The sequence below is a fragment of the Coregonus lavaretus genome (genome assembly GCF_964263955.1).
Source record: "Coregonus lavaretus genome assembly, chromosome: 23".
NCBI lineage: Eukaryota > Metazoa > Chordata > Actinopteri > Salmoniformes > Salmonidae > Coregonus > Coregonus lavaretus.
In genome coordinates, this window is record NC_140010.1 from 13261911 (window position 1) to 13283728 (window position 21818).

The window sequence follows — 21818 nt, forward strand, 5'->3', positions numbered from 1 at the left end:
CATTTTAGTAGACGCTCTTATTCAGAGCGACTTAAAGTTAGTGAGTGCATACATTTTCATACTGGCCCCCCGTGGGAAACGAACCCACAACCCTGGCGTTGAAAGCGCCATGCTCTACAACTGAGCTACAGGGGACTACATTTTTGAAGGTAAAATAGTGCCTTAAGTGTACAAGAATGTAGACTATGATTTGCACACGTAAAATATTAGTTGCACCTACCCAATCATTTTTGTAGTTGCAAAAAAATGTGCAAACATGTAACTTATTTTGAGAATAAATGCAACAACACTTGCCAGCACAAAACATGAACTTTCAAACATGTAAGTTGATATGTGAATAAATTCAATAAGATTTGTAAGCATGCAACTAAATTTGAGAATTAATGCAACTAATTTACTAAACTTGTGACTGGTAAATCTTCTGTGAATCAAATCTGTGCAATCAGTGTTTTGGCACTAATTTAGTGACTAACCTCGGGCCAAAGTTTTGTAGTTGTAAAAAAATATTCAAATACAATTTTATTGGTCGTATACACATATTTAGCAGATGTTATTGCAGGTGTAGCGAAATGCTTGTGTTCCTAGCTCCAACAGTGCAGTAATCTAAGCAATACACACAAATCTTGCAGTGTTCTATAAGTACATTACATTTTACATTTTAGTCATTTAGCAGACGCTCTTATCCAGAGCGACTTACAGTTAGTGAATACATATTTTTTTTATTTTTTTTATGTAAGCAGCAGAGACATAGACGAGCTCTGGTGGACAGGGCTTTTTCTTCCGACCAATCAGGTGGGGTGTTGTCATTCTGGAACGTGCTTTCACGTTTCACAGGGTTCCGGTCTGGAAGCACGCTTTCCACTGTGCTAAATATGGATCAAATAATGTTGTGCCTCTCTTTCAGATCTGCTAAGCACACCTCTGCCTCTGCTAGCCACACAACCACTGCCTCAAAGTGGTTGGGTAAGCTCCTTCCTGGCTGGCCCTGTCCAGGGTTGATATTGGACAGGGCCACAGTGTTTCCCAGCCCCCCCTGTCTCAGTCCCCAGTAATTATGCTGCTATAGTTTATGTGGGGGCTAGGGTCACCTTGTCTTATCTGGACACGTATTCACAAAGCATCGTAGAGTAGGAGAGCTGATCTAGGATCAGTTTTTACTTTTAGATCATAATGAATCAAATTATATTGACTGGTGGGACCTGACCCTAGATCAGCACTCCTATTATTGTGGTGCATTTCCATACAGGATTTACCTCAGTGTTTTACCCAAAAGGCTCAAACTTCTGTTTCCATCTACGCGGGCCAGCACCCATGTCTCAGGCGGACCTTCTCTCACTTGGGGCCAAAGCCAGGCTACTGGTACTTTTCATAACAATGGCTAACTGCGAACCTTAACATCTTCTCACAAAGCAACTGTTTTGATTACATTTGAGTCATTTAGCAGACGCTCTTATCCAGAGCGACTTACAGTTAGTGAGTGCATACATAAAAAAAAAAAAAATCATACTGGCCCCCCGTGGGAATCGAACCCACAACCCTGGCGTTGCAAACGCCATGCTCTACCAACTGAGCTACACGGGACTATAGACACTGATTATGCAGAGGTTGTGGATTCTGCTCTTCACAAGTCCTCACTGCCAGCCCTACCTATGGAAACAATTTCCCTAGTTTAAACTAAGTATGTATACACTAGTGGAACACTGATGTTACAGTCGAAAATCAGCATTGGATGCTTTGTGAATATGGGCCCTGGTCTAATGTGTGATCTTAGGCATGCTCCCACTAACAGAATCGTCTAAAATGTTATTGTATGCTGTAGCGTTAAGATTTCCGTTAAGATTTTCCTTCACTGGTACTAAGGGGCCTAGCCCGATCCATGAAAAACAGCCCCAGACCATTATTCCTCCTCCACCAAACTTTACAGTTGGCACTATGCATTCGGGCAGGTACAGTTTTCCTGGCATCCGCCAAACCCAGATTAGTCCATCGGACTGCCAGATGGTGAAGCGTGATTCATCACTCCAGAGAACGCGTTTCCACTGCTCCAGAGTCCAATGGCGGTGAGCTGTATACCACACCAGCCGACGCTTGGCATTGCGCATGGAGATCTTAGGCTTGTGTGTGGCTGCTCGGTCATGGAAACCCATTTCATGATGCTCCCGACGAACAGTTCTTGTGCTGACATTGCTTCCAGAGGCAGTTTGGAACTCGGTAATGAGTGTTGCAACCGAGGACAGACGATTTTTACGCGCTTCAGCACTCGGCTGTCCCATTCTGTGAGCTTGTGTGGACTACCACTTAGCGGCTGAGCCGTTGTTGCTCCTAAACGTTTCCACTTCACAATAACAGCACTTACAGTTGACCGAGGCAGCTCTAGCAGGGCAGAAATTTGACTGACTTGTTGGAAAGGCGGCATCCTTTGACGGTGCCACGTTGAATGTCACTGAGCTCTTCAGTAAGGACTTTCTACTGCCAATGTTTGTCTATGGAGATTGCATGGCTGTGTGCTCGATTTTATACATCTGTCAGCAATGGGTGTGACTGAAATAGCCAAATCCCATTAATTTGAAGGGGTGTCCACATACCTTTGTATATATAGTTTATGTGGCAGGGACTCCAGACAATGACAGATTATAATGGGAAAACCAGCCACGTCGCGTTCACCGACGACTTGCTCCCGGACAAGCTAAACACCTTCGCCCGCTTTGAGGATAACACAGTGCCGCCAATGTGGGCCGCTCCCAAGTACTGTGAGCTCTTGTTCTCCATGGACGACGTGATTTAGACATTTAATTGTGTTAACCCTCACAAGGCTGCCGGCCCAGACGGAATCCTTAGCCTCGTCCTCAGAGCATGCGCAGACCAGCTGGCTGGAATGTTTATGGACATATTCAATCTCTCCCTATCCCAGTCTGCTGTCCCCACTTGCTTCAAGATGTCCACCGTTGTTCCTGTACCCAAGAAAGCGACGGTAACTGAACTAAATGACTATCGCCCCGTAGCACTCACTTCTGTCATCATGAAGTGCTTTGAGAGGCTAGTTAAGGATAATTTCACCTCTACCTTACCCGACACCCTAGACTCACTGCAATTTGCATACCGCCCCAATAGATCCACGGATGATGCAATCGCACTGCATACTGCCCTATCTCATCTGGACAAGAGGAATACCTATATAAGAATGCTGTTCATTGACTCATCATTAAGCTCGGGGCCCTGGGTCTGAACCCCGCCCTGTGCAACTGGGTCCTGGACCTCCTGACGGGCCGCCCCCAGGTGGTGAAGGTAGGCAACAACACCTCCTCTACGCTGATCCTCAACACGGGGGCCCCACAAGGGTGCGTGCTCAGCTCCCTCCTGTACTCCCTGTTCACCCATGACTGCGTAGCCATCAATCAATCAATTTCAATCAATTTTATTTTATATAGCCCTTCTTACATCAGCTAATATCTCGAAGTGCTGTACAGAAACCCAGCCTAAAACCCCAAACAGCTAGTAATGCAGGTGTAGAAGCACGGTGGCTAGGAAAAACTCCCTAGAAAGGCAAAACCTAGGAAGAAACCTAGAGAGGAACCAGGCTATGAGGGGTGGCCAGTCCTCTTCTGGCTGTGCCGGGTGGAGATTATAACAGAACCATGCCAAGATGTTCAAAAATGTTCATAAGTGACAAGCATGGTCAAATAATAATCAGGAATAAATCTCAGTTGGCTTTTCATAGCCGATCATTAAGAGTTGAAAACAGCAGGTCTGGGACAGGTAGGGGTTCCATAACCGCAGGCAGAACAGTTGAAACTGGAATAGCAGCAAGGCCAGGCGGACTGGGGACAGCAAGGAGTCACCACGGCCGGTAGTCCCGACGTATGGTCCTAGGGCTCAGGTCTCTCAGTTGGCTTTTCATAGCCGATCATTAAGAGTTGAAAACAGCAGGTCTGGGACAGGTAGGGGTTTCGTAGCCGCAGGCAGAACAGTTGAAACTGGAATAGCAGCAAGGCCAGGCGGACTGGGGACAGCAAGGTGTCATCATGCCCGGTAGTCCTGACGTATGGTCCTAGGGCTCAGGTTCTCAGAGAGAAAGAGAGAACGAGAGAATTAGAGAGAGCATACTTAAATTCACACAGGACACTGGATAAGACAGGAGAAGTACTCCAGGTATAACCAACTAACCCCAGCCCCCGACACATAAACTACTGCAGCATAAATACTGGAGGCTGAGACAGGAGCGGTCCGGAGACACTGTGGCCCCATCCGAAGAAACCCCCGGACAGGGCCAAACAGGAAGGATATAACCCCACCCACTCCGCCAAAGCACAGCCCCCGCACCACTAGAGGGATATCCCCAACCACCAACTTACAATCCTGAGACAAGGCCGAGTATAGCCCACAGAGGTCTCCACCACAGCACAAACCAAGGGGGGGGCGCCAACCCAGACAGGAAGATCACGTCAGTAACTCAACCCACTCAAGTGACGCACCCCTCCCAGGGACGGCATGAAAGAGCACCAGCAAGCCAGTGACTCAGCCCCTGCAACAGGGTTAGAGGCAGAGAACCCCAGTGGAGAGGGGAACTGGCCTGACAGAGACAGCAAGGGCTGTTCGTTGCTCCAGCCTTTCCGTTCACCTTCACACTCCTGGGCCAGACTACACTCAATCATATGACCTACTGAAGAGATAAGTCTTCAGTAAAGACTTAAAGGTTGAGACCGAGTCTGCGTCTCTCACATGGGTAGGCAGACTGTTCCATAAAAATGGAGATCTATAGGAGAAAGCCCTGCCTCCCGCTGTTTGCTTAGAAATTCTAGGGACAATTAGGAGGCCTGCGTCTTGTGACCGTAGCGTACGTATTGGTATGTACGGCAGGACCAACTCGGAAAGATAGGTAGGAGCAAGCCCATGTAACGCTTTATAGGTTAACAGTACGCTTCCAACTCAATCATCAAGTTTGCAGACGACACAACAGTGGTAGGCATGATTACCAACAACGATGAGACAGCCTACAGGGAGGAGGTGAGGGCTCTGGCGGAGTGGTGCCAGGAAAATAACCTCTCCCACAATGTCAACAAAATGAAGGAGCTGATCGTGGACTTCAGGAGACAGCAGAGGGAGCACGCCCCCATCCACATCGACCGGGCCGCAGTGGAGAAAGTGAAAAGCTTAGAGTTCCTCGGCGTACACATCACTGACAGTGTGGTGAAGTAGGCGTGACAGCGTCTCTTCAACCCCAGGAGGCTGAAGAAATTCGGCTTGGCCCCTAAGACCCTCACAAACTTTTACAGATGCACCATTGAGAGCATCCTGTCGGGCTGTATCACCACCTGGTACGGCAACTGCACCGTCCACAACCGCAGGGCTCTCCAGAGGGTGGTGTGGTGATTGGGGGCACACTGCCTGCCCTCCAGGACATCTACAGCACCCGGTGTCACAGGAAGGCCAAGAAGATCATCAAGGACCTCAGCCACCCGAGCCACGGCCTGTTCACCCCGTTATCATCCAGAAGGCGAGGTCAGTACAGGTGCATCAAAGCTGGGACCGAGAAACTGAAAAACAGCTTTTATCTCAAGGCCATCAGACTGTCACTAGCCGGCCTCCACCCAGTACCCTGCCCTGAACTTAGTCACTGTCACTAGCCTAGCCAGCTACCACCCAGTTACTCAACCCTGCACCTTAGAGGCTTCTGCCCTATGTACATAGAAATGGAACACTGGTCACTTGAATAATGTTTACATACTGTTTTACCCATTTCATATATACAGTGCATTCGGAAAGTGTTCAGACCCCTTCAGTTTTTCCACATTTTGTTACGTTACAGCCTTATTCTAAAATTGATTCAATTGTTTGTTTTTCCTCATCAATCTACACATAATACCCCATAATGACAAAGCAAAATCAGATTGGTAATTTTTTTTCTAATTTATTAAAAATAAAAAAATGGAAATATCACATTTATTTAAGTATTCAGACCCTTTACTCAGTACTTTGTTGAAGCACCTTTGGCAGCGATTACAGTCTTCTTGGGTATGATGCTACAAGCTTGGCACACCTCTATTTGAGGAGTTTCTCCCATTCTTCTCTGCAGATCCTCTCAAGCTCTGTCAGGTTGTATGGGGAGCATCGCTGCACAGCTATTTTCAGGTCTCTCCAGAGATGTTCGATCGGGTTTAAGACCGGGCTCTGGCTGGGCCTCAAGGATATTCAGAGACTTGTCCCGAAGCCACTCCTGCGTTGTCTTGGCTGTGTGCTTAGGGTCGTTGTCCTGTGGAAGGTGAACCTTCGCCCCAGTCTGAGGTCCTGAGCTCTCTGAAGCAGGTTTTCATCAAGGATCTCTCTGTACTTTGCTCCGTTAATCTTTCCCTCGATCCTGACTAGTCTCCCAGTCCCTGCCACTGAAAAACATCCCCACAGCATGATACTGCCACCATCGTGCTTCACCGTAGGGATGGTGCCAGGTTTCCTCCAGATGTGACACTTGGCATTCAGGCCAAAGAGTTCAATCTTGGTTTCATCAGACCAGAGAATCTTGTTTCTCATGGTCTGAAAGTCCTTTAGGTGCCTTTTGGTCATGTGCCTTTTACTGAGGAGTGGCTTCCGTCTGGCCACTCAACCATAAAGGCCTGATTGCTGCTGCAGAGATGGTTGTCCTTCTGGAAGGTTCTCCCATCTCTACAGAGGAACTCTGCAGCTCTGTCAGAGTGACCATCGGGTTCTTGGTCACCTCCTTGACCAGGTGGCCAGTTCTAGGATGAGTCTTGGTGGTTCCAAACTTCTTCCATTTAAGAATGATTGAGGCCACTGTGTTCTTGGGGACCTTCAATGCTGCAGAATTTCTTTGGTACCCTTCCCTAGATCTGTGCCTCGACACAATCCTGTCTCGGAGCTCTACGGACAATTCCTTCGACCTGATGTCTTGGTTTTTGCTCTGATATGCACTGTCAACTGTGGGACCTTATATAGACAGGTGTGTGCCTTTCCAAATCATGTCCAAGCAATTGAATTTACCACAGGTGGACTCCAATCAAGTTGTAGAAACATCTCAAGGATGATCAATGGAAACAGGATGCACCTGAGCTCAATTTCGAGTCTCATAGCAAAGGGTTTGAATACTTATGTAAATAAGGTATCTTATTTTTTATACATTTGCTAAAAATTCTAAAAACCTGTTTTCACTTTGTCATTATGGGGTGTTGTGTGTAGATTGATGAGGGAAAAAAATAATTTAATCAATTTTAGAATAAGGGGAAGGGGTCTGAATACTTTCCGGATGTACGGTATGTACTGTATTCTAGTCAAGGCCATCCTGTTCAACTATTGCTGTACACATACTATTCTATCCATTTAGCATGTCAATATTGGTGGGGCAAACTCCCACTACACTACACAACACTAAACAATACATTAATTGGACTATAATGGTGACAAACGGTGCCCACAAACTGTTAGGGCCTACACAAGGCTGTCTCAACAGCAGAGCACCAACAGCAGTCCCAACACCTGATAAGAGGCAATCCGTAATTTCGATTAAGACATTAATGAGCGAGCTAGGACGGACGTATTCTATGTAACTATTTGTTCAGGACTTTTGAAATGTACAGCGACAGAATTCAGAACATGGGCGGTTCTTACAGTATTCTCCTTGTACACCAGGTCAGAACCGTAGGATAAATAAAGGGGGCATATAAGCAGACAATGAAAGCTCTTACAATATTCGATGATGACATTTCTCTAAAACAGGCTATAGGCTACATGTGCACCACCAAGTCAGAACAGTAGGCTAAATTATGAGGGGAAACCGGACCAAATTATTAGCGTGAGGCACATGGGCTACTAACTGCTTACTACACAACATACACTTAGTATTACTTTCTAAGCTACAGTATACAGTTGAAGTCGGAAGTTTACATACACTTAGGTTGGAGTCATTAAAACTCATTTTTCAACCACTCCACACATTTCTTGTTAACAAACTATAGTTTTGGCATGTCGGTTAGGACATCTACTTTGTGCATGACACAAGTAATTTTTCCAACAATTATTTACAGACAGATTATTTCACTTATAATTCACTGTATCACAATTCCAGTGGGTCAGAAGTTTACATACACTAAGTTGACTGTGCCTTTAAACAGCTTGGAAAATTCCAGAAAATGATGTCATGGCATTAGAAGCTTCTGATAGGCTAATTGACATCATTTGAGTTAATTGGAGGTGTACCTGTGGATGTAATTCAAGGCCTACCTTCATACTCAGTGGCTCTTTGCTTGACGTCATAGGAAAATCAAAAGAAATCAGCCAAGACCTCAGAAAAAAAATTGTAGACCTCCACAAGTCTGGTTCATCCTTGGGAGCAGTTTCCAAATGCCTGAAGGTACCACGTTCATCTGTACAAACAATAGTACGCAAGTATAAACACCATGGGACCATGCAGCCGTCATACCGCTCAGGAAGGAGACGCGTTCTGTCTCCTAGAGATGAACGTACTTTGGTGCGAAAAGTGCAAATCAATCCCAGAACAACAGCAAAGGACCTTGTGTAGATGCTGGAGGAAACTGGTACAAAATTATCTATATCCACAGTGTCTAAGTCTCAAGACATCAGTCAGGAAGTTAAAGGTTGGTCACAAATGGGTCTTCCAAATGGACAATGACCCCAAGCATACTTCCAAAGTTGTAGCAAAATGGCTTAAGAACAACAAAGTCAAGGTATTGGAGTGGCCATCACAAAGCCCTGACCTCAATCGTATAGAACATTTGTGGGCAGAACTGAAAAAGCGTGTGCGAGCAAGGAGGCCTACAAACCTGACACAGTTACACCAGCTCTGTCAGGAGGAATGGGCCAAAATTCACCCAACGTATTGTGGGAAGCTTGTGGAAGGCTACCTGAAACGTTTGACCCAAGTTAAACAATTTTAAAGGCAATGCTACCAAATGCTAATTGAGTGTATGTAAACTTCTGACCCACTGGGAATGTGATGAAAGAAATAAAAGCTGAAATAAATCATTCTCTCTACTATTATTCTGACATTTCACACTCTTAAAATAAAGTGGTGATCCTAACTGACCTAAGACAGGGAATTTTTACTAGGATTAAATGTCAGGAATCGTGAAAAACTGAGTTTAAATGTATTTGGCTAAGGTGTATGTAAACTTCCGACTTCAACTGTACATATCTCCCTGGCATATTACAATATTTATGCAGCACCATACAATACATTTTTGGACACAACTTTTGTGCTGTGCTCACTTGAACATGAAGGTGGCGTGGCGGTCCTTGGTGGACAAATTTTGTCATCAAACTTTATCATCAAAGTCTGGCATTCTCTGGATTTATGGTGCTTTCAAGACAACTGGGAACTCGGAAAAAACAAGGTTGAATCATATAATATAATATGCCATTTAGCAGACGCTTTTATCCAAAGCGACTTACAGTCATGCGTGCATACATTTTTGTGTATGGGTGGTCCCGGGGATCGAACCCACTACCTTGGCGTTACAAGCGCCGTGCTCTACCAGCTGAGCTACATAGGACCACAATCATGACGTTAGTGATCTTCAGGTCGGAACTCTAGAAAAAGGCCAGAGTTCCCGACTTGGAATTCCGAGTTGGATGACCGTTCAAAATGTATTTTCCCAGTCGGAGCTCGTTTTTTTCCTGAGTTCCCAGTTGTCTTGGAACTCACTGAGGTCTGAGATTTCCCAGTTCCAAGTTTCCAGTTGTTTTGAATGCGGCAGAAGTCATGCTGGATTGACAACATGACCAATGTTGAATGTTTATCCATTTAAGCTTGGAAAAGAGACCCTTAAACCCAGACTTGGACAACACATCCACTCCACTGAATAGCAGGCTAGTGATTGCTTTGCAATGCTTGCAGTTAGCCACTGATTCCTTCCAAACCACTCATTGTTGAATTTGCGATTTTCAACTTGTTGTGTAACGTTTATGTCCAATGGCCGATCTGCACCAATATGTTTTATCTATAATTTCTCTTCATATGACAAGGATTGAAAAGGATTTGCCAGTAGATTGTCGACTTGATTCATGATGTTGACTGCTAGCTTGCTAGCTAAGATTTTGAAAGTATGATGTTGACATGATCAGTCCAATCAAAGCTACTGTAGATATAATGTGATTTGACGTCATTTTATCTGTGGCCAATGACGTTGAGCCTTCTTGGATGGGCACTTCTAATGTAACTATGGCATCACCCAAGGGGCTTAGATTTTGCGGTGACGTAGTGTCCCCATGAGTGACAGATCACTGAGCAAATCACGGCGCAACTAGAGAACATTAGGAACCCCTACGCTCCGTATTTTCCGCTGGCTGCCCACCACCAAAGAAAGCACTGAGCTAGGCTGAAACACCTGCAATTTGGAGCTGCCTTACTCAAGAAAGCAAAAAAGAGACCATGTTTATACGCGGCTTTATTAACTCAATGATTATATATATATTTTTTACATTGTTTGCAAACTGTTATGTGACACGTATTAATGCCAAAATAACATGTCCTGAATGACGGGTCGCCACTGATCCTACGTATTCATCTAACATACTACATATTCTATCCACATACTGTCCATAATGTCTACACATCCCGTCGCATATACAGTACCAGTCAAAGGTTTGGACACACCTACTCATTCCAGGGGTTTTCTTTATTTTTACAATTTTCTACATTGTAGAATAATAGTGAAGACATCAAAACTATGAAATAACACATGGAATCATGTTGTAACCAAAAAAGTGTTAAAGAAATCAAAATATAGATTATTCAAAGTAGCCACCCTTTGCCTTGATGACAGCTTTGCACACTATTGGCATTATCTTAACCAGCTTCATGAGGTAGTCACCTGGAATACATTTCAATTAACAGGTGTGCCTTCTTAAAAGTTAATTTCTTTAATTTCTTTCCTTCTTAATGCGTTTGAGCTAATCAGTTGTGTTGTGACAAGGTAGGGGGGGTATACAGAAGATAGCCCTATTATGGCAAGAAAAGCTCAAATAAGCAAAGAGTAACAACAAGCCATCATTACTTGAAGGGATGCTGACCTTCTAGGCAGAGTTGCAAAGAAAAAGTGTCTGTGTTATTTTGCCCGTCTTTAATCTTTTCTTTTTATTGGCCAGTCTGAGATATGGCTTTTTCTTTGCAACTCTGCCTAGAAGGTCAGCATCCCGGAGTCGCCTCTTCACTGTTGACGTTGAGACTGGTGTTTTGCGGGTACCAGTTGAGGACCTGTGATGCATCTGTTGTGCACCGGGGCCTCCCACTCCTCTTTCTATTCTGGTTAGAGGCAGTTTGCGCTGTTCTGTGAAGGGATTAGTACACAGCGTTGTACGAGATCTTCAGTTTCTTGGCACTTTCTCGCATGGAATAGCCTTCATTTCTCAGAACAAGAATAGACTGACGAGTTTCAGAAGAAAGTTATTTGTTTCTGGCCATTCTGAGCCTGTAATCAAACCCATAATTGCTGATGCTCCAGATACTCAACTAGTCTCAAGAAGGCCAGTTTTATTGCTTCTTTAATCAGCACAACAGTTTTCAGCTGTGCTAACATAATTGCAAAAGGGTTTTCTAATGATCAATTAGCCTTTTAAAATTATAAACTTGGATTAGCAAACACAACGTGCCATTGAAACACAGGACTGATGGTTGTTGATAATGGGCCTCTGTACGCCTATGTCGATTTTCCATAAAAAATCAGCAGTTTCCAGCTACAATAGCCATTTACAACATTAACAATGTCTACACTGTATTTCTGATAAATTTGATGTTATTTTAATGGACAAAAAAAGTATTTTCTTTCGAAAACAAGGACATTTCTATGTGACCCCAAACTTTTAACGGTAGTGTACATTTATAAAAACGCAAAACTAATGAAAGAGCACACAGGGCCACAGCACTTCAGGAGCACACAGACACCAAAAATATCCCTGGCATCAATATTTTCAACTGGCTCAGCTCGCTATTACAGCACCACAAATGTCGCTTTAATAAAGGCGGATAAAATTCCTATTGAGAGGGGTGACTGGAAACAGCTGATGAATCTGCCAAAGTCTGCCAAAAGCTCCAGCACCGTGTTTGTTAAAGTGAAAATCTGGAGATACCGTATTTGTTTGAGCTCCTCTGCAAAAACCTTTTACAGAGTGTAGCTTTGCGTGGTGTGGCACTGTTGTTGACTCCCTTGTGAAGAGGAAGAATATGAGCACCATGATCATGGTGAAGTAGAGGACGGTAGTGGCCGGTGGCCGTACTGATGATCTGCAGCTTAGAGAAGAAGTAGCGCACATCGTAGACAAACAGGTAGACTGCCATGAAGAGACTGGTCAGGAAGGAGTTCACGTCGTAGACAAACAGATAGACTGCCATGAAGAGACTGGTCAGGAAGGAGTTCACGTCGTAGACAAACAGGTAGACTGCCATGAAGAGACTGGTCAGGAAGGAGTGCCACCACCAGTGAGTCCTATACAAAACACTCTTTAGGTTCGGCTCAATAAAATGTTTTGGACACTGTCGTAAGGTCTAAGTGCTTGGATCGATGAGCAGAGGTTAATTGACTGATATGAGAAAAAAAATTTTTGCATCATTTAAAATGTTTTCATAAAACTAAAATAGATTTACTGTTGACACGAAGACTTCACACTTCGTAGCTAAACATAACAGCACAGATAATCTGGCAAACTGCAAATGTTAGAAATCCGTTTTACAAATATTACACAATTGAATTTACATAGAAAGAGAGAGAGCGCAGTACACCATTATTGTGATAACCAGATCCATCACAGGAGGTTGGTGGAACCTTAATTGGGGAGGCTGGCTTGTGAAACAGAATGACTCCGGAGGGGATAGCTGCCGTTTTACGGGCTCCTAACCAACTGTGCTATTTTGTGTTTTTTTTTTGCATTGTTTGTAACTTATTTTGTACATAATGTTGCTGCTACCGTCTCTTATCACCGAAAAGAGCTTCTGGATATCAGAACAGTGATTACTCACCTTGAACTGGACCGTTTCTCTAAGACCATGCCCAAATCCCCGCCATTCGCGTGAAGAAAAGAAAGAGGTACAGGGGGCGGAGATCGGGGTACCTTGTGAGAATTTGTCGGCGAGTGGGTAACCCGCCTCTACCATCCGTTCTATTGGCCAATGTGCAATCACTGGAGAATAAACTGGATGAGCTCCGTTTGACACTATCCTACCAACGGGACATTAAAAACTGTAATAGCTTATGTTTCACCGAGTCATGGCTGAACGACAACATGGATAATATACAGTTGTCTGGGTTTTCCGTGCATCGGCAGGACAGAACTGCTACGTCCGGTAAGACGAGGGGTGGTGGTGTGAGTCTATTTGTCAATAACAGCTGGTGCGCGATGTCTAATATTAAGGAAGTCTCGAGGTACTGCTCACCTGAGGTAGAGTACCTCATGATAAGCTGTAGATCACACTATCTACCAAGAGAGTTGTCATCTATATTTTTTGTAGCAGTCTATTTACCACCACAAACTGATGATGGCACTAAGACCGCACTCAACGAGCTGTATAAGGCCATAAGCAAACAAGAAAATGCTCATGCAGAAGTGGCACTCCTACTGGCTGGGGACGTTAATGCAGGCAAACTTAAATCTGTTTTACCTCATTTCTACCAGCATGTCACGTGCAGCCAGAGGAAAAAAAACTCTAGACCACCTTTACTCCACACACAGAGACGCATACAAAGCTCTCCCTTGCCCTCCATTTGGCAAATCTGACCACAATTCTATCCTGCTGATTCCTGCTTACAAGCAAAACTAAAGCAGGAAGTACGAGTGACTCGCTCAATACAGAAGTGGTCAGATGACGCGGATGCTACGCTACAGGACTGTTTTGCTAGCACAGACTGGAATATGTTCCGGGATTCATCCAATGGCACTGAGTAGTATACACCCTCAGTCACCAGCTTTGAACAATAAGTGCTTAGACGATGTCGTCCCCACAGTTGACCATACACACATATCCCAGCCAGAAGCCATGGATTACAGGCAACATCCGCATCGAGCTAAAGGGTAGAGCTGCCACTTTCAAGGAGTGGGACACTAATCCGGACGCTTATAAGAAATCCTGCTATGCCCTCAGACGAACCATCAAACAGGCAAAGCATCAATACAGGACTAAGATTGAATCCTACTACACCGGATCTGACGCTCGTAGTGACGGGAGCCTACCAGACGGGCTAAATGCCTTTTATGCTCACATCGAGGCAAGCAACACTGAAGCATGCATGAGAGCACCAGATGTTCCAGACGACTGTGTGATCACGCTCTCCGTAGCCGATGTGAGCAAGACCTTTAAACAGGTCAACATTCACAAGGCCGCGGGGCAAGACGGATTACCAGGATGTGTACTCAGAGCATGCGCGGACCAACTGGCAAGTGTCTTCACTGAAATGTTCAACCTCTCCCTGACCGAATCTGTAATACCTACATGTTTCAAGCAGACCACCATAGTCCCTGTGCCCAAGAAAGTGAAGGTAACCTGCCTAAATGACTACCGCCCTGTAGCACTCATGTCGGTAGCCATGAAGGGCTTTGAAAGGCTGGTCATGGCTCACAACACCATCATCCCGGAAACCCTACACCTACTCCAATTCGCATATCGCCCCAACAGATCCATAGATGACGCAATCTCAATCGCACTCCACACTGCCCTTTCCCACGTGGACAAAAGGAACACCTACACTACCGGTTACTTTTTTCTACATTGTAGAATAATAGTGAAGACATCAAAACTATTAAATAACACATATGGAATCATGTAGTAACCAAAAAAGTGTTAAACAAATCAAAATATATTTTATATTTCAGATTCTTCAAATAGCCACCATTTGCCTTGATGACAGCTTTGCACAATCTTGGCATTCTCTCAACCAGCTTCACCTGGAATACTTTTCCAACCGTTTTGAAGGAGTTCCCACAAATGCTGAGCACTTGTTGGCTGCTTTTCCTTCACTCTGCGGTCCGACTCATCCCAAACCATCTCAATTTGGTTGTGGAGGCCAGGTCATCTGATTCAGCACTCCATCAATCTCCTTCTTGGTAAAATAGCCCTTACACAGCCTGGAGGTGTGTTGGGTCATTGTCCTGTTGAAAAACAAATGATACTTCCTCTAAGCCCAAACCAGATGGGATGGTGTATCGCTGCAGAATGCTGTGGTAGACATGCTGGTTAAGTGTGCCTTGAATTCTAAATAAATCACAGACAGTGTCACCAGCAAAGCACCCCCACATCATAACACCTCCTCCTCCATGCTTTATGGGAAATACACATGCGGAGATCATTTACATTTATGTCATTTAGCAGACGCTCTTATCCAGAGCGACTTACAAATTGGTGCATTCAACTTATGATAGCCAGTGGAGTGAAGGAGAAGGATTACTTTTATACTATTCCAGGTATTCTTTAAAGAGGTAGGGTTTCAAGTGTCTCCGGAAGGTGGTCAGTGACTCCGCTGTCCTGGCGTCGTGGGGGAGCTTGTTCCACCATTGGGGTGCCAGAGCAGCGAATAGCTTTGACTGGGCTGAGCGGGAACTCTGCTTCCATAGAGGTAGGGGAACCAGCAGGCCAGTGGTGGATGAACGTAGTGCCCTCGTTTGGGTGTAGGGTCTGATCAGAGCCTGAAGGTAAGGAGGTGCTGTTCCCCTCACAGCTCCGTGGGCAAGCACCATGGTCTTGTAGTAGATGCGAGCCTCAACTGGAAGGCAGTGGAGTGTGCGGAGGAGCGGGGTGACGAGAGAACTTGGGAAGGTTGAACACCAGACGGGCTGCAGCATTCTGGATAAGTTGTAGGGGTTTAATGACACAGGCAGGGAGGCCAGCCAACAGCGAGTTGCAGTAATCCAGACGGGAGATGACAAGTGCCTGGATTAGGACCTGTGCCGCTTTCTGTGTAAGGTAGGGTCGTACTCTGCGAATGTTGTAGAGCAAGAACCTGCAGGATCGGGTCACCGCTTTGATGTTAGCAGAGAATGACAGGGTTTTGTCCAGGGTCACGCCAAGGTTCCTTGCACTCTGGGAGGAGGACACAATGGAGTTGTCAACCGTGATGGCGAGATCATGGAGCGGGCAGTCCTTCCCCGGGAGGAAGAGCAGCTCCGTCTTACCGAGGGTGGAGAGGAGGATCTGATGGTTCACAGTATCAAAGGCAGCAGATAGGTCTAGAAGGATAAGAGCAGAGGAGTGAGAGTTAGCTTTAGCAGTGCGGAGAGCCTCCATGACACAGAGAAGAGCAGTCTCAGTTGATTGACCAGTATTGAAACCTGACTGGTTTGGATCAAGAAGGTCATTCTGAGAGAGATAGCAGGAGAGTTGGCTAAAGACGGCACGCTCAAGAGTTTTGGAGAGAAAATAAAGAAGGGATACTGGTCTGTAGTTAGGAATGCTGCCTATGACCCCAAGAACACCATCCCCACCGTCAAACATGGAGGTGGAAACATTATGCTTTGGGGGTGTTTTTCTGCTAAGGGGACAGGACAACTTCACCGCATCAAAGGGACGATGGACGGGGCCATGTACTGTCAAATCTTGGGTGAGAACCTCCTTCCCTCAGCCAGGGCATTGAAAATGGGTCGTGGATGGGTATTCCAGCATGACAATGACACAAAACACACTGCCAAGGCAACAAAGGAGTGGCTCAAGAAGAAGCACATTAAGGTCCTGGAGTGGCCTAGCCAGTCTCCAGACCTTAATCCCATAGAAAATCTGTGGAGGGAGCTGAAGGTTCGAGTTGCCAAACGTCAGGCTCAAAACCTTAATGACTTGGAGAAGATCTGCAAAGAGGAGTGGGACAAAATCCCTCCTGAGATGTGTGCAAACCTGGTGGCCAACTACAAGAAACGTCTGACCTCTGTGATTGCCAACAAGGGTTTTGCCACCAAGTACTGGGCGGCAGGTAGTCTAGTGGGTAAGAGCGTTGTGCCAGTAACCGAAAGGTCGCTGGTTCTAATCCCTGAGCCGACTAGGTGAAAAAATCTGTCGATGTGCCCTTGAGCAAGGCACTTAACCCTAATTGCTCCTGTAAGTCGCTCTGGATAAGAGCGTCTGCTAAATGACTAAAATGTAAATGTAAATGTACTAAGTCATGTTTTGCAGAGGGGTCAAATACTTATTTCCCTCATTAAAATGCAAATCAATATATTACATTTTTTACATGCGTTTTTCTGGATTTTTTTGTTGTTATTCTGTCTCTCACTGTTCAAATAAACCTACCATTAAAATTATAGACTGATCATGTCTTTGTCAGTGGGCAAATGTACAAAATCAGCAGGGGATCAAATACTTTTTTCCCTCACTGTAGCCTCGTTATTGTTATTTTGTTAGTTTCTTAGTTTATTTAGTAAATATTTTCTTAACTCCATTGTTGGTTAAGGGCTTGTAAGCATTTCACTGTAAGGTCTACACCTGTTGTATTCAGCGCATGTGACAAATAACATTTGATTTGATTTAGAAAGCACAGCTTCAAACTACCACTTTCATAAAAACCCAGAAATGTTTAGAAGAGACTCAACATCTGACTCACTCTATTGTCTCCTCTCTTCAGATCCTGTATGCCAATGAGGGGGAGTGCAGGAAGGAGGCCGACATGGAGACTGTCTCGCAAGGGGACAAGACCAACTGTCTGCCACACAAAGGTCACGAGTTCATTCCCACGATCTACCACTTCCCCTCCAACTGCGAGGCCTGCACCAAGCCCCTGTGGAACGTCTTCAAGCCCCCACCCGCCCTGGAGTGCCGCCGCTGCCACGTCAAGTGCCACAAGGACCACCTCGACAAGAAGGAGGACGTCATCGCCCCCTGCAAAGGTACGGTCATGGCGGTTAGGTTATATTGACGAGACCTGACTCTGTGGTGAAAGGGGGAAAATATATACTTAAAGGCCCAATGCAGCCATTTTTATATCAATATCAAATCAGTTCCACCCAAAAACTATATTTTGGCATTTGTTTCATTAGTCCATTGTTGATATAATCCCAAAAAATCCCATAGAAAATCTGTGGAGGGAGCTGAAGTTTCGAGTTGCCAAACGTCAGCCTCGAAACCTTAATGACTTGGAGAAGATCTGCAAAGAGGAGTGGGACAAAATCCCTCCTGAGATGTGTGCAAACCTGGTGGCCAACTACAAGAAACGTCTGACCTCTGTGATTGCCAACAAGGTCTTTGCCACCAAGTACTAAGTCATGTTTTGCAGAGGGTCAAATACTTATTTCCCTCATTAAAATGCAAATCAATTTATAACATTTTTGACATTTTTCTGGATTTCTTTGTTGTTATTCTGTCTCTCACTGTTCAAATAAACCTACCATTAAAATTATAGACTGATCATGTCTTTGTCAGTGGGCAAACATACAAAATCAGCAGGGGATCAAATACTTTTATCACTCACTGTAGGGCTATCTTCTGTAAACCCCCCTACCTTGTCACAACACAACTGATTGGCTCAAACGCATAAAATTAAATTAACTTTTAACAAGGCACACCTGTTAATTGAAATGCATTCCAGGTGACTACCTCATGAAGCTGGTTGAGAGAATGCCAAGAGCGTGCAAAGCTGTCATCAAGGCAAAGGGTGGATTTTTGAAGAATCTCAAATATAAAATATATTTTGATTTGTTTAACACTTTTTTGGTTACTACATGATTCCATATGTGTTATTTCATAGTTTTGATGTCTTCAATATTATTCTACAATGTAGAAAATAGTAAAAATAAAGAAAAACCCTTGAATGAAGAGGTGTTCTAAAACTTTTAACTGGTAGTGTATGTGAGAATGCTGTTCATTGACTACAGCTCAGCGTTCAACACCATAGTTCCCACAAAGCTCATCACTAAGCAAGGACCCTGGGACTAAACACCTCCCTCTGCAACTGGATCCTGGACTTCCTGACGGGCCGCCCCCAGGTGGTAAGGGTAGGCAACAACACATCTGCCACGCTGATGCTCAACACGGGGGCCCCTCAGGGGTGCGTGCTTAGTTCCTTCCTGTACTCCCTGTTTACCCACGGCTGCGTGGCTAAGCACGACTCCAACGCCATCATTAAGTTTGCCGATGACACAACAGTAGTAGGCCTGATCACTGACAACAATGAGACAGCCTATAGGGAGGAGGTCATAGACCTGGCAGTGTGGTGCCAGGACAACATCCTCTCCCTCAACGTGAGGAAGACAAAGGAGCTGATCGTGGATACAGGAAAAGGGGGGCCGAACACGCCCCCATTCACATCGACGGGGCTTTAGTGGAGCAGGTCGAGAGTTTCAAGTTCCTTGGTGTCCACATCACCAACAGACTATCATAGTCCAAACACACCAAGACAGTCGTGAAGAGGGCACGACACCGCCTTTTCCCCCTCAGGAGACTGAAAAGATTTTGCATGGGTCCCCAGATCCTCAAAAAGTTATACATCTACACCATCAAGAGCAACCTGACCGGTTGCATCACCGCCTGGTATGGCAACTGCTCGGCATCCGACCATAAGGCGCTACAGGGGGTAGTGTGTACAGCCCAGTACATCACTGTGGCCAAGCTTCCTGCCATCAAGGACCTATATACTAGGTGGTGTCAGAGGAAGGCCCAAAAAATTGTCAAAGACTCTAGTCACCCAAGTCATATACTGTTCTCTCTGGTACCGCACGGCAAGCGGTACCGCCAAGTCTAGGTCCAAAAGGCTCCTTAACAGCTTCTACCCCAAGCCATAAGACTGCTGAACAGTTAATCAAATGGCCACCTGGACTATTTACATTGATACCCCTCCCCACACTTTGTTTTGACATTGCTGCTTCTCGCTGTTTATTATCTATGCATAGTCACTTTACCCCTACCTACATGTAGAAATTACCTCGACTAACCTGTACCAATGCACATTGACTCGGTACCGGTACCCCCTGTATATAGCCTCGTTATTGTTATTTTCCTATGTTTTTTTTTAATTTATTTTTTTAACTTTAGTTTATTTAGTAAATATTTTCTTAACTCTATTTATTTAACTGCATTGTTGGTTAAGGACTTGTAAGTAAGCATTTCACAGTAAGGTCTACACCTGGTGTATTCGGCGCATGTGACAAATAAAATTTGTTTTGATTTGATTTGATAATGGCTGGAGCAGAATGAGTGGAATGGTATCAAATACATCAAAGACATGGTTTCCATGTGTTTGATGCCATTCCATTTGCTCCGTTCCGGCCTTTATTATGAGCCGTTTTCCCCTCAGCAGCCTCCTGTGAGTTCCATGTACAGTATGTATGGCTCCACCCACCTTTGCACACAAGTGGAAGTAGCACAGCAGGATGGTGGCCTTGGAGCAGGTGACTAGGAAATGATGAACCCAAACATGTAGTACATCTGGTGAGATAAAATGTTGAGAAAATACTCAACAATCAATCCATTTCAGTCTCCTTGCTTAGAGGCTGAGTTGACCTTGGTTCAAATAAATTATTAGGTATTTACTTATTCGTTAATGTGTAATTAACATTTACAATCTAATATTCAATTAATTACTTGTTTGTTTCTTTATGAATCATTATACAAGCACCACTATGCTAATTCAGGCTCATGGTTGAGTGGCAGACTTGACCCTTGTTCTTACAAGATGCTGATGATGAAGAAGAGCTAAATGAAGAAGCAGCCGAAGGGCAGGATGCCCCCCATGATGATTCCAGGCACGGGCTTGGTGAAGAAGGAACGTTCATGGATCTGCCGAGTGATCTTGTTTGTTCACACTGGCTGCTCAATCTCCTGGAGCACAGAGAGTAGCATAGAAACTCATCAAGACATTGTTAGTCCCTTGTTAGTGTGCTATGTTTTCTCTGATTGTTATGCCAGTGTGAAAGAAATTGCAAACACGGGGGAAATGCACATGATGTAAGATGACCTGAAAGCAGTGGCGGTCAGTGCCGTTTAAGATGAGGGAGGATTTTTTTTATTTTTATGAGCATGGCCTTATTTCTATTACAGCATATTGGATGACTGCCATTCATATTCCATTCACCCAGTTCAATGTAACTGCGATAGGTTTAGGCTACTACATAATACTCTAATTTTACCCATCATGAGGTTGCTACAACCTAGCCTATGAATGAAAGTTTACAACGTAGGTGCAGACAGGTCGAGAGAAGAATTTGAGGTGACACATGGACAGACAGTGACACATTCAATAGCGCCTTGCACACTCTTGCCTGCATCTACAGTGGGGAAAAAAAGTATTTAGTCAGCCACCAATTGTGCATGTTCTCCCACTTAAAAAGATGAGAGAGGCCTGTAATTTTCATCATAGATACACGTCAACTATGACAGACAAAATGAGAAAAAAAAATCCAGAAAATCACATTGTAGGATTTTTAATGAATTTATTTGCAAATTATGGTGGAAAATAAGTATTTGGTCAATAACAAAAGTTTCTCAATACTTTGTTATATACCCTTTGTTGGCAATGACACAGGTCAAACGTTTTCTGTAAGTCTTCACAAGGTTTTCACACACTGTTGCTGGTATTTTGGCCCATTCCTCCATGCAGATCTCCTCTAGAGCAGTGATGTTTTGTGGCTGTTGCTGGGCAACACGGACTTTCAACTCCCTCCAAAGATTTTCTATGGGGTTGAGATCTGGAGACTGGCTAGGCCACTCCAGGACCTTGAAATGCTTCTTACGAAGCCACTCCTTCGTTGCCCGGGCGGTGTGTTTGGGATCATTGTCATGCTGAAAGACCCAGCCACGTTTCATCTTCAATGCCCTTGCTGATGGAAGGAGGTTTTCACTCAAAATCTCACGATACATGGCCCCATTCATTCTTTCCTTTACACGGATCAGT

General features: G+C 44.7%; 1 protein-coding gene across 1 annotated transcript; it reads left to right on the forward strand.

Moving 5' to 3' along the window:
• Nucleotides 1-79: 79 nt before the first annotated feature.
• LOC311098878 (rho-associated protein kinase 1-like) lies at nt 80-20838 on the forward strand (the record flags this gene model as incomplete). Its single annotated transcript, XM_084139436.1, has 5 exons — nt 80-149; nt 905-963; nt 17559-17820; nt 18005-18145; nt 20834-20838. The coding sequence occupies exons 3-5, from the start codon at nt 17601-17603 to the stop codon at nt 20836-20838; spliced, it is 366 nt and encodes a 121-aa protein (XP_083995562.1). The 5' UTR covers nt 80-149; nt 905-963; nt 17559-17600.
• Between the last annotated feature and the right edge of the window lie 980 nt (nt 20839-21818).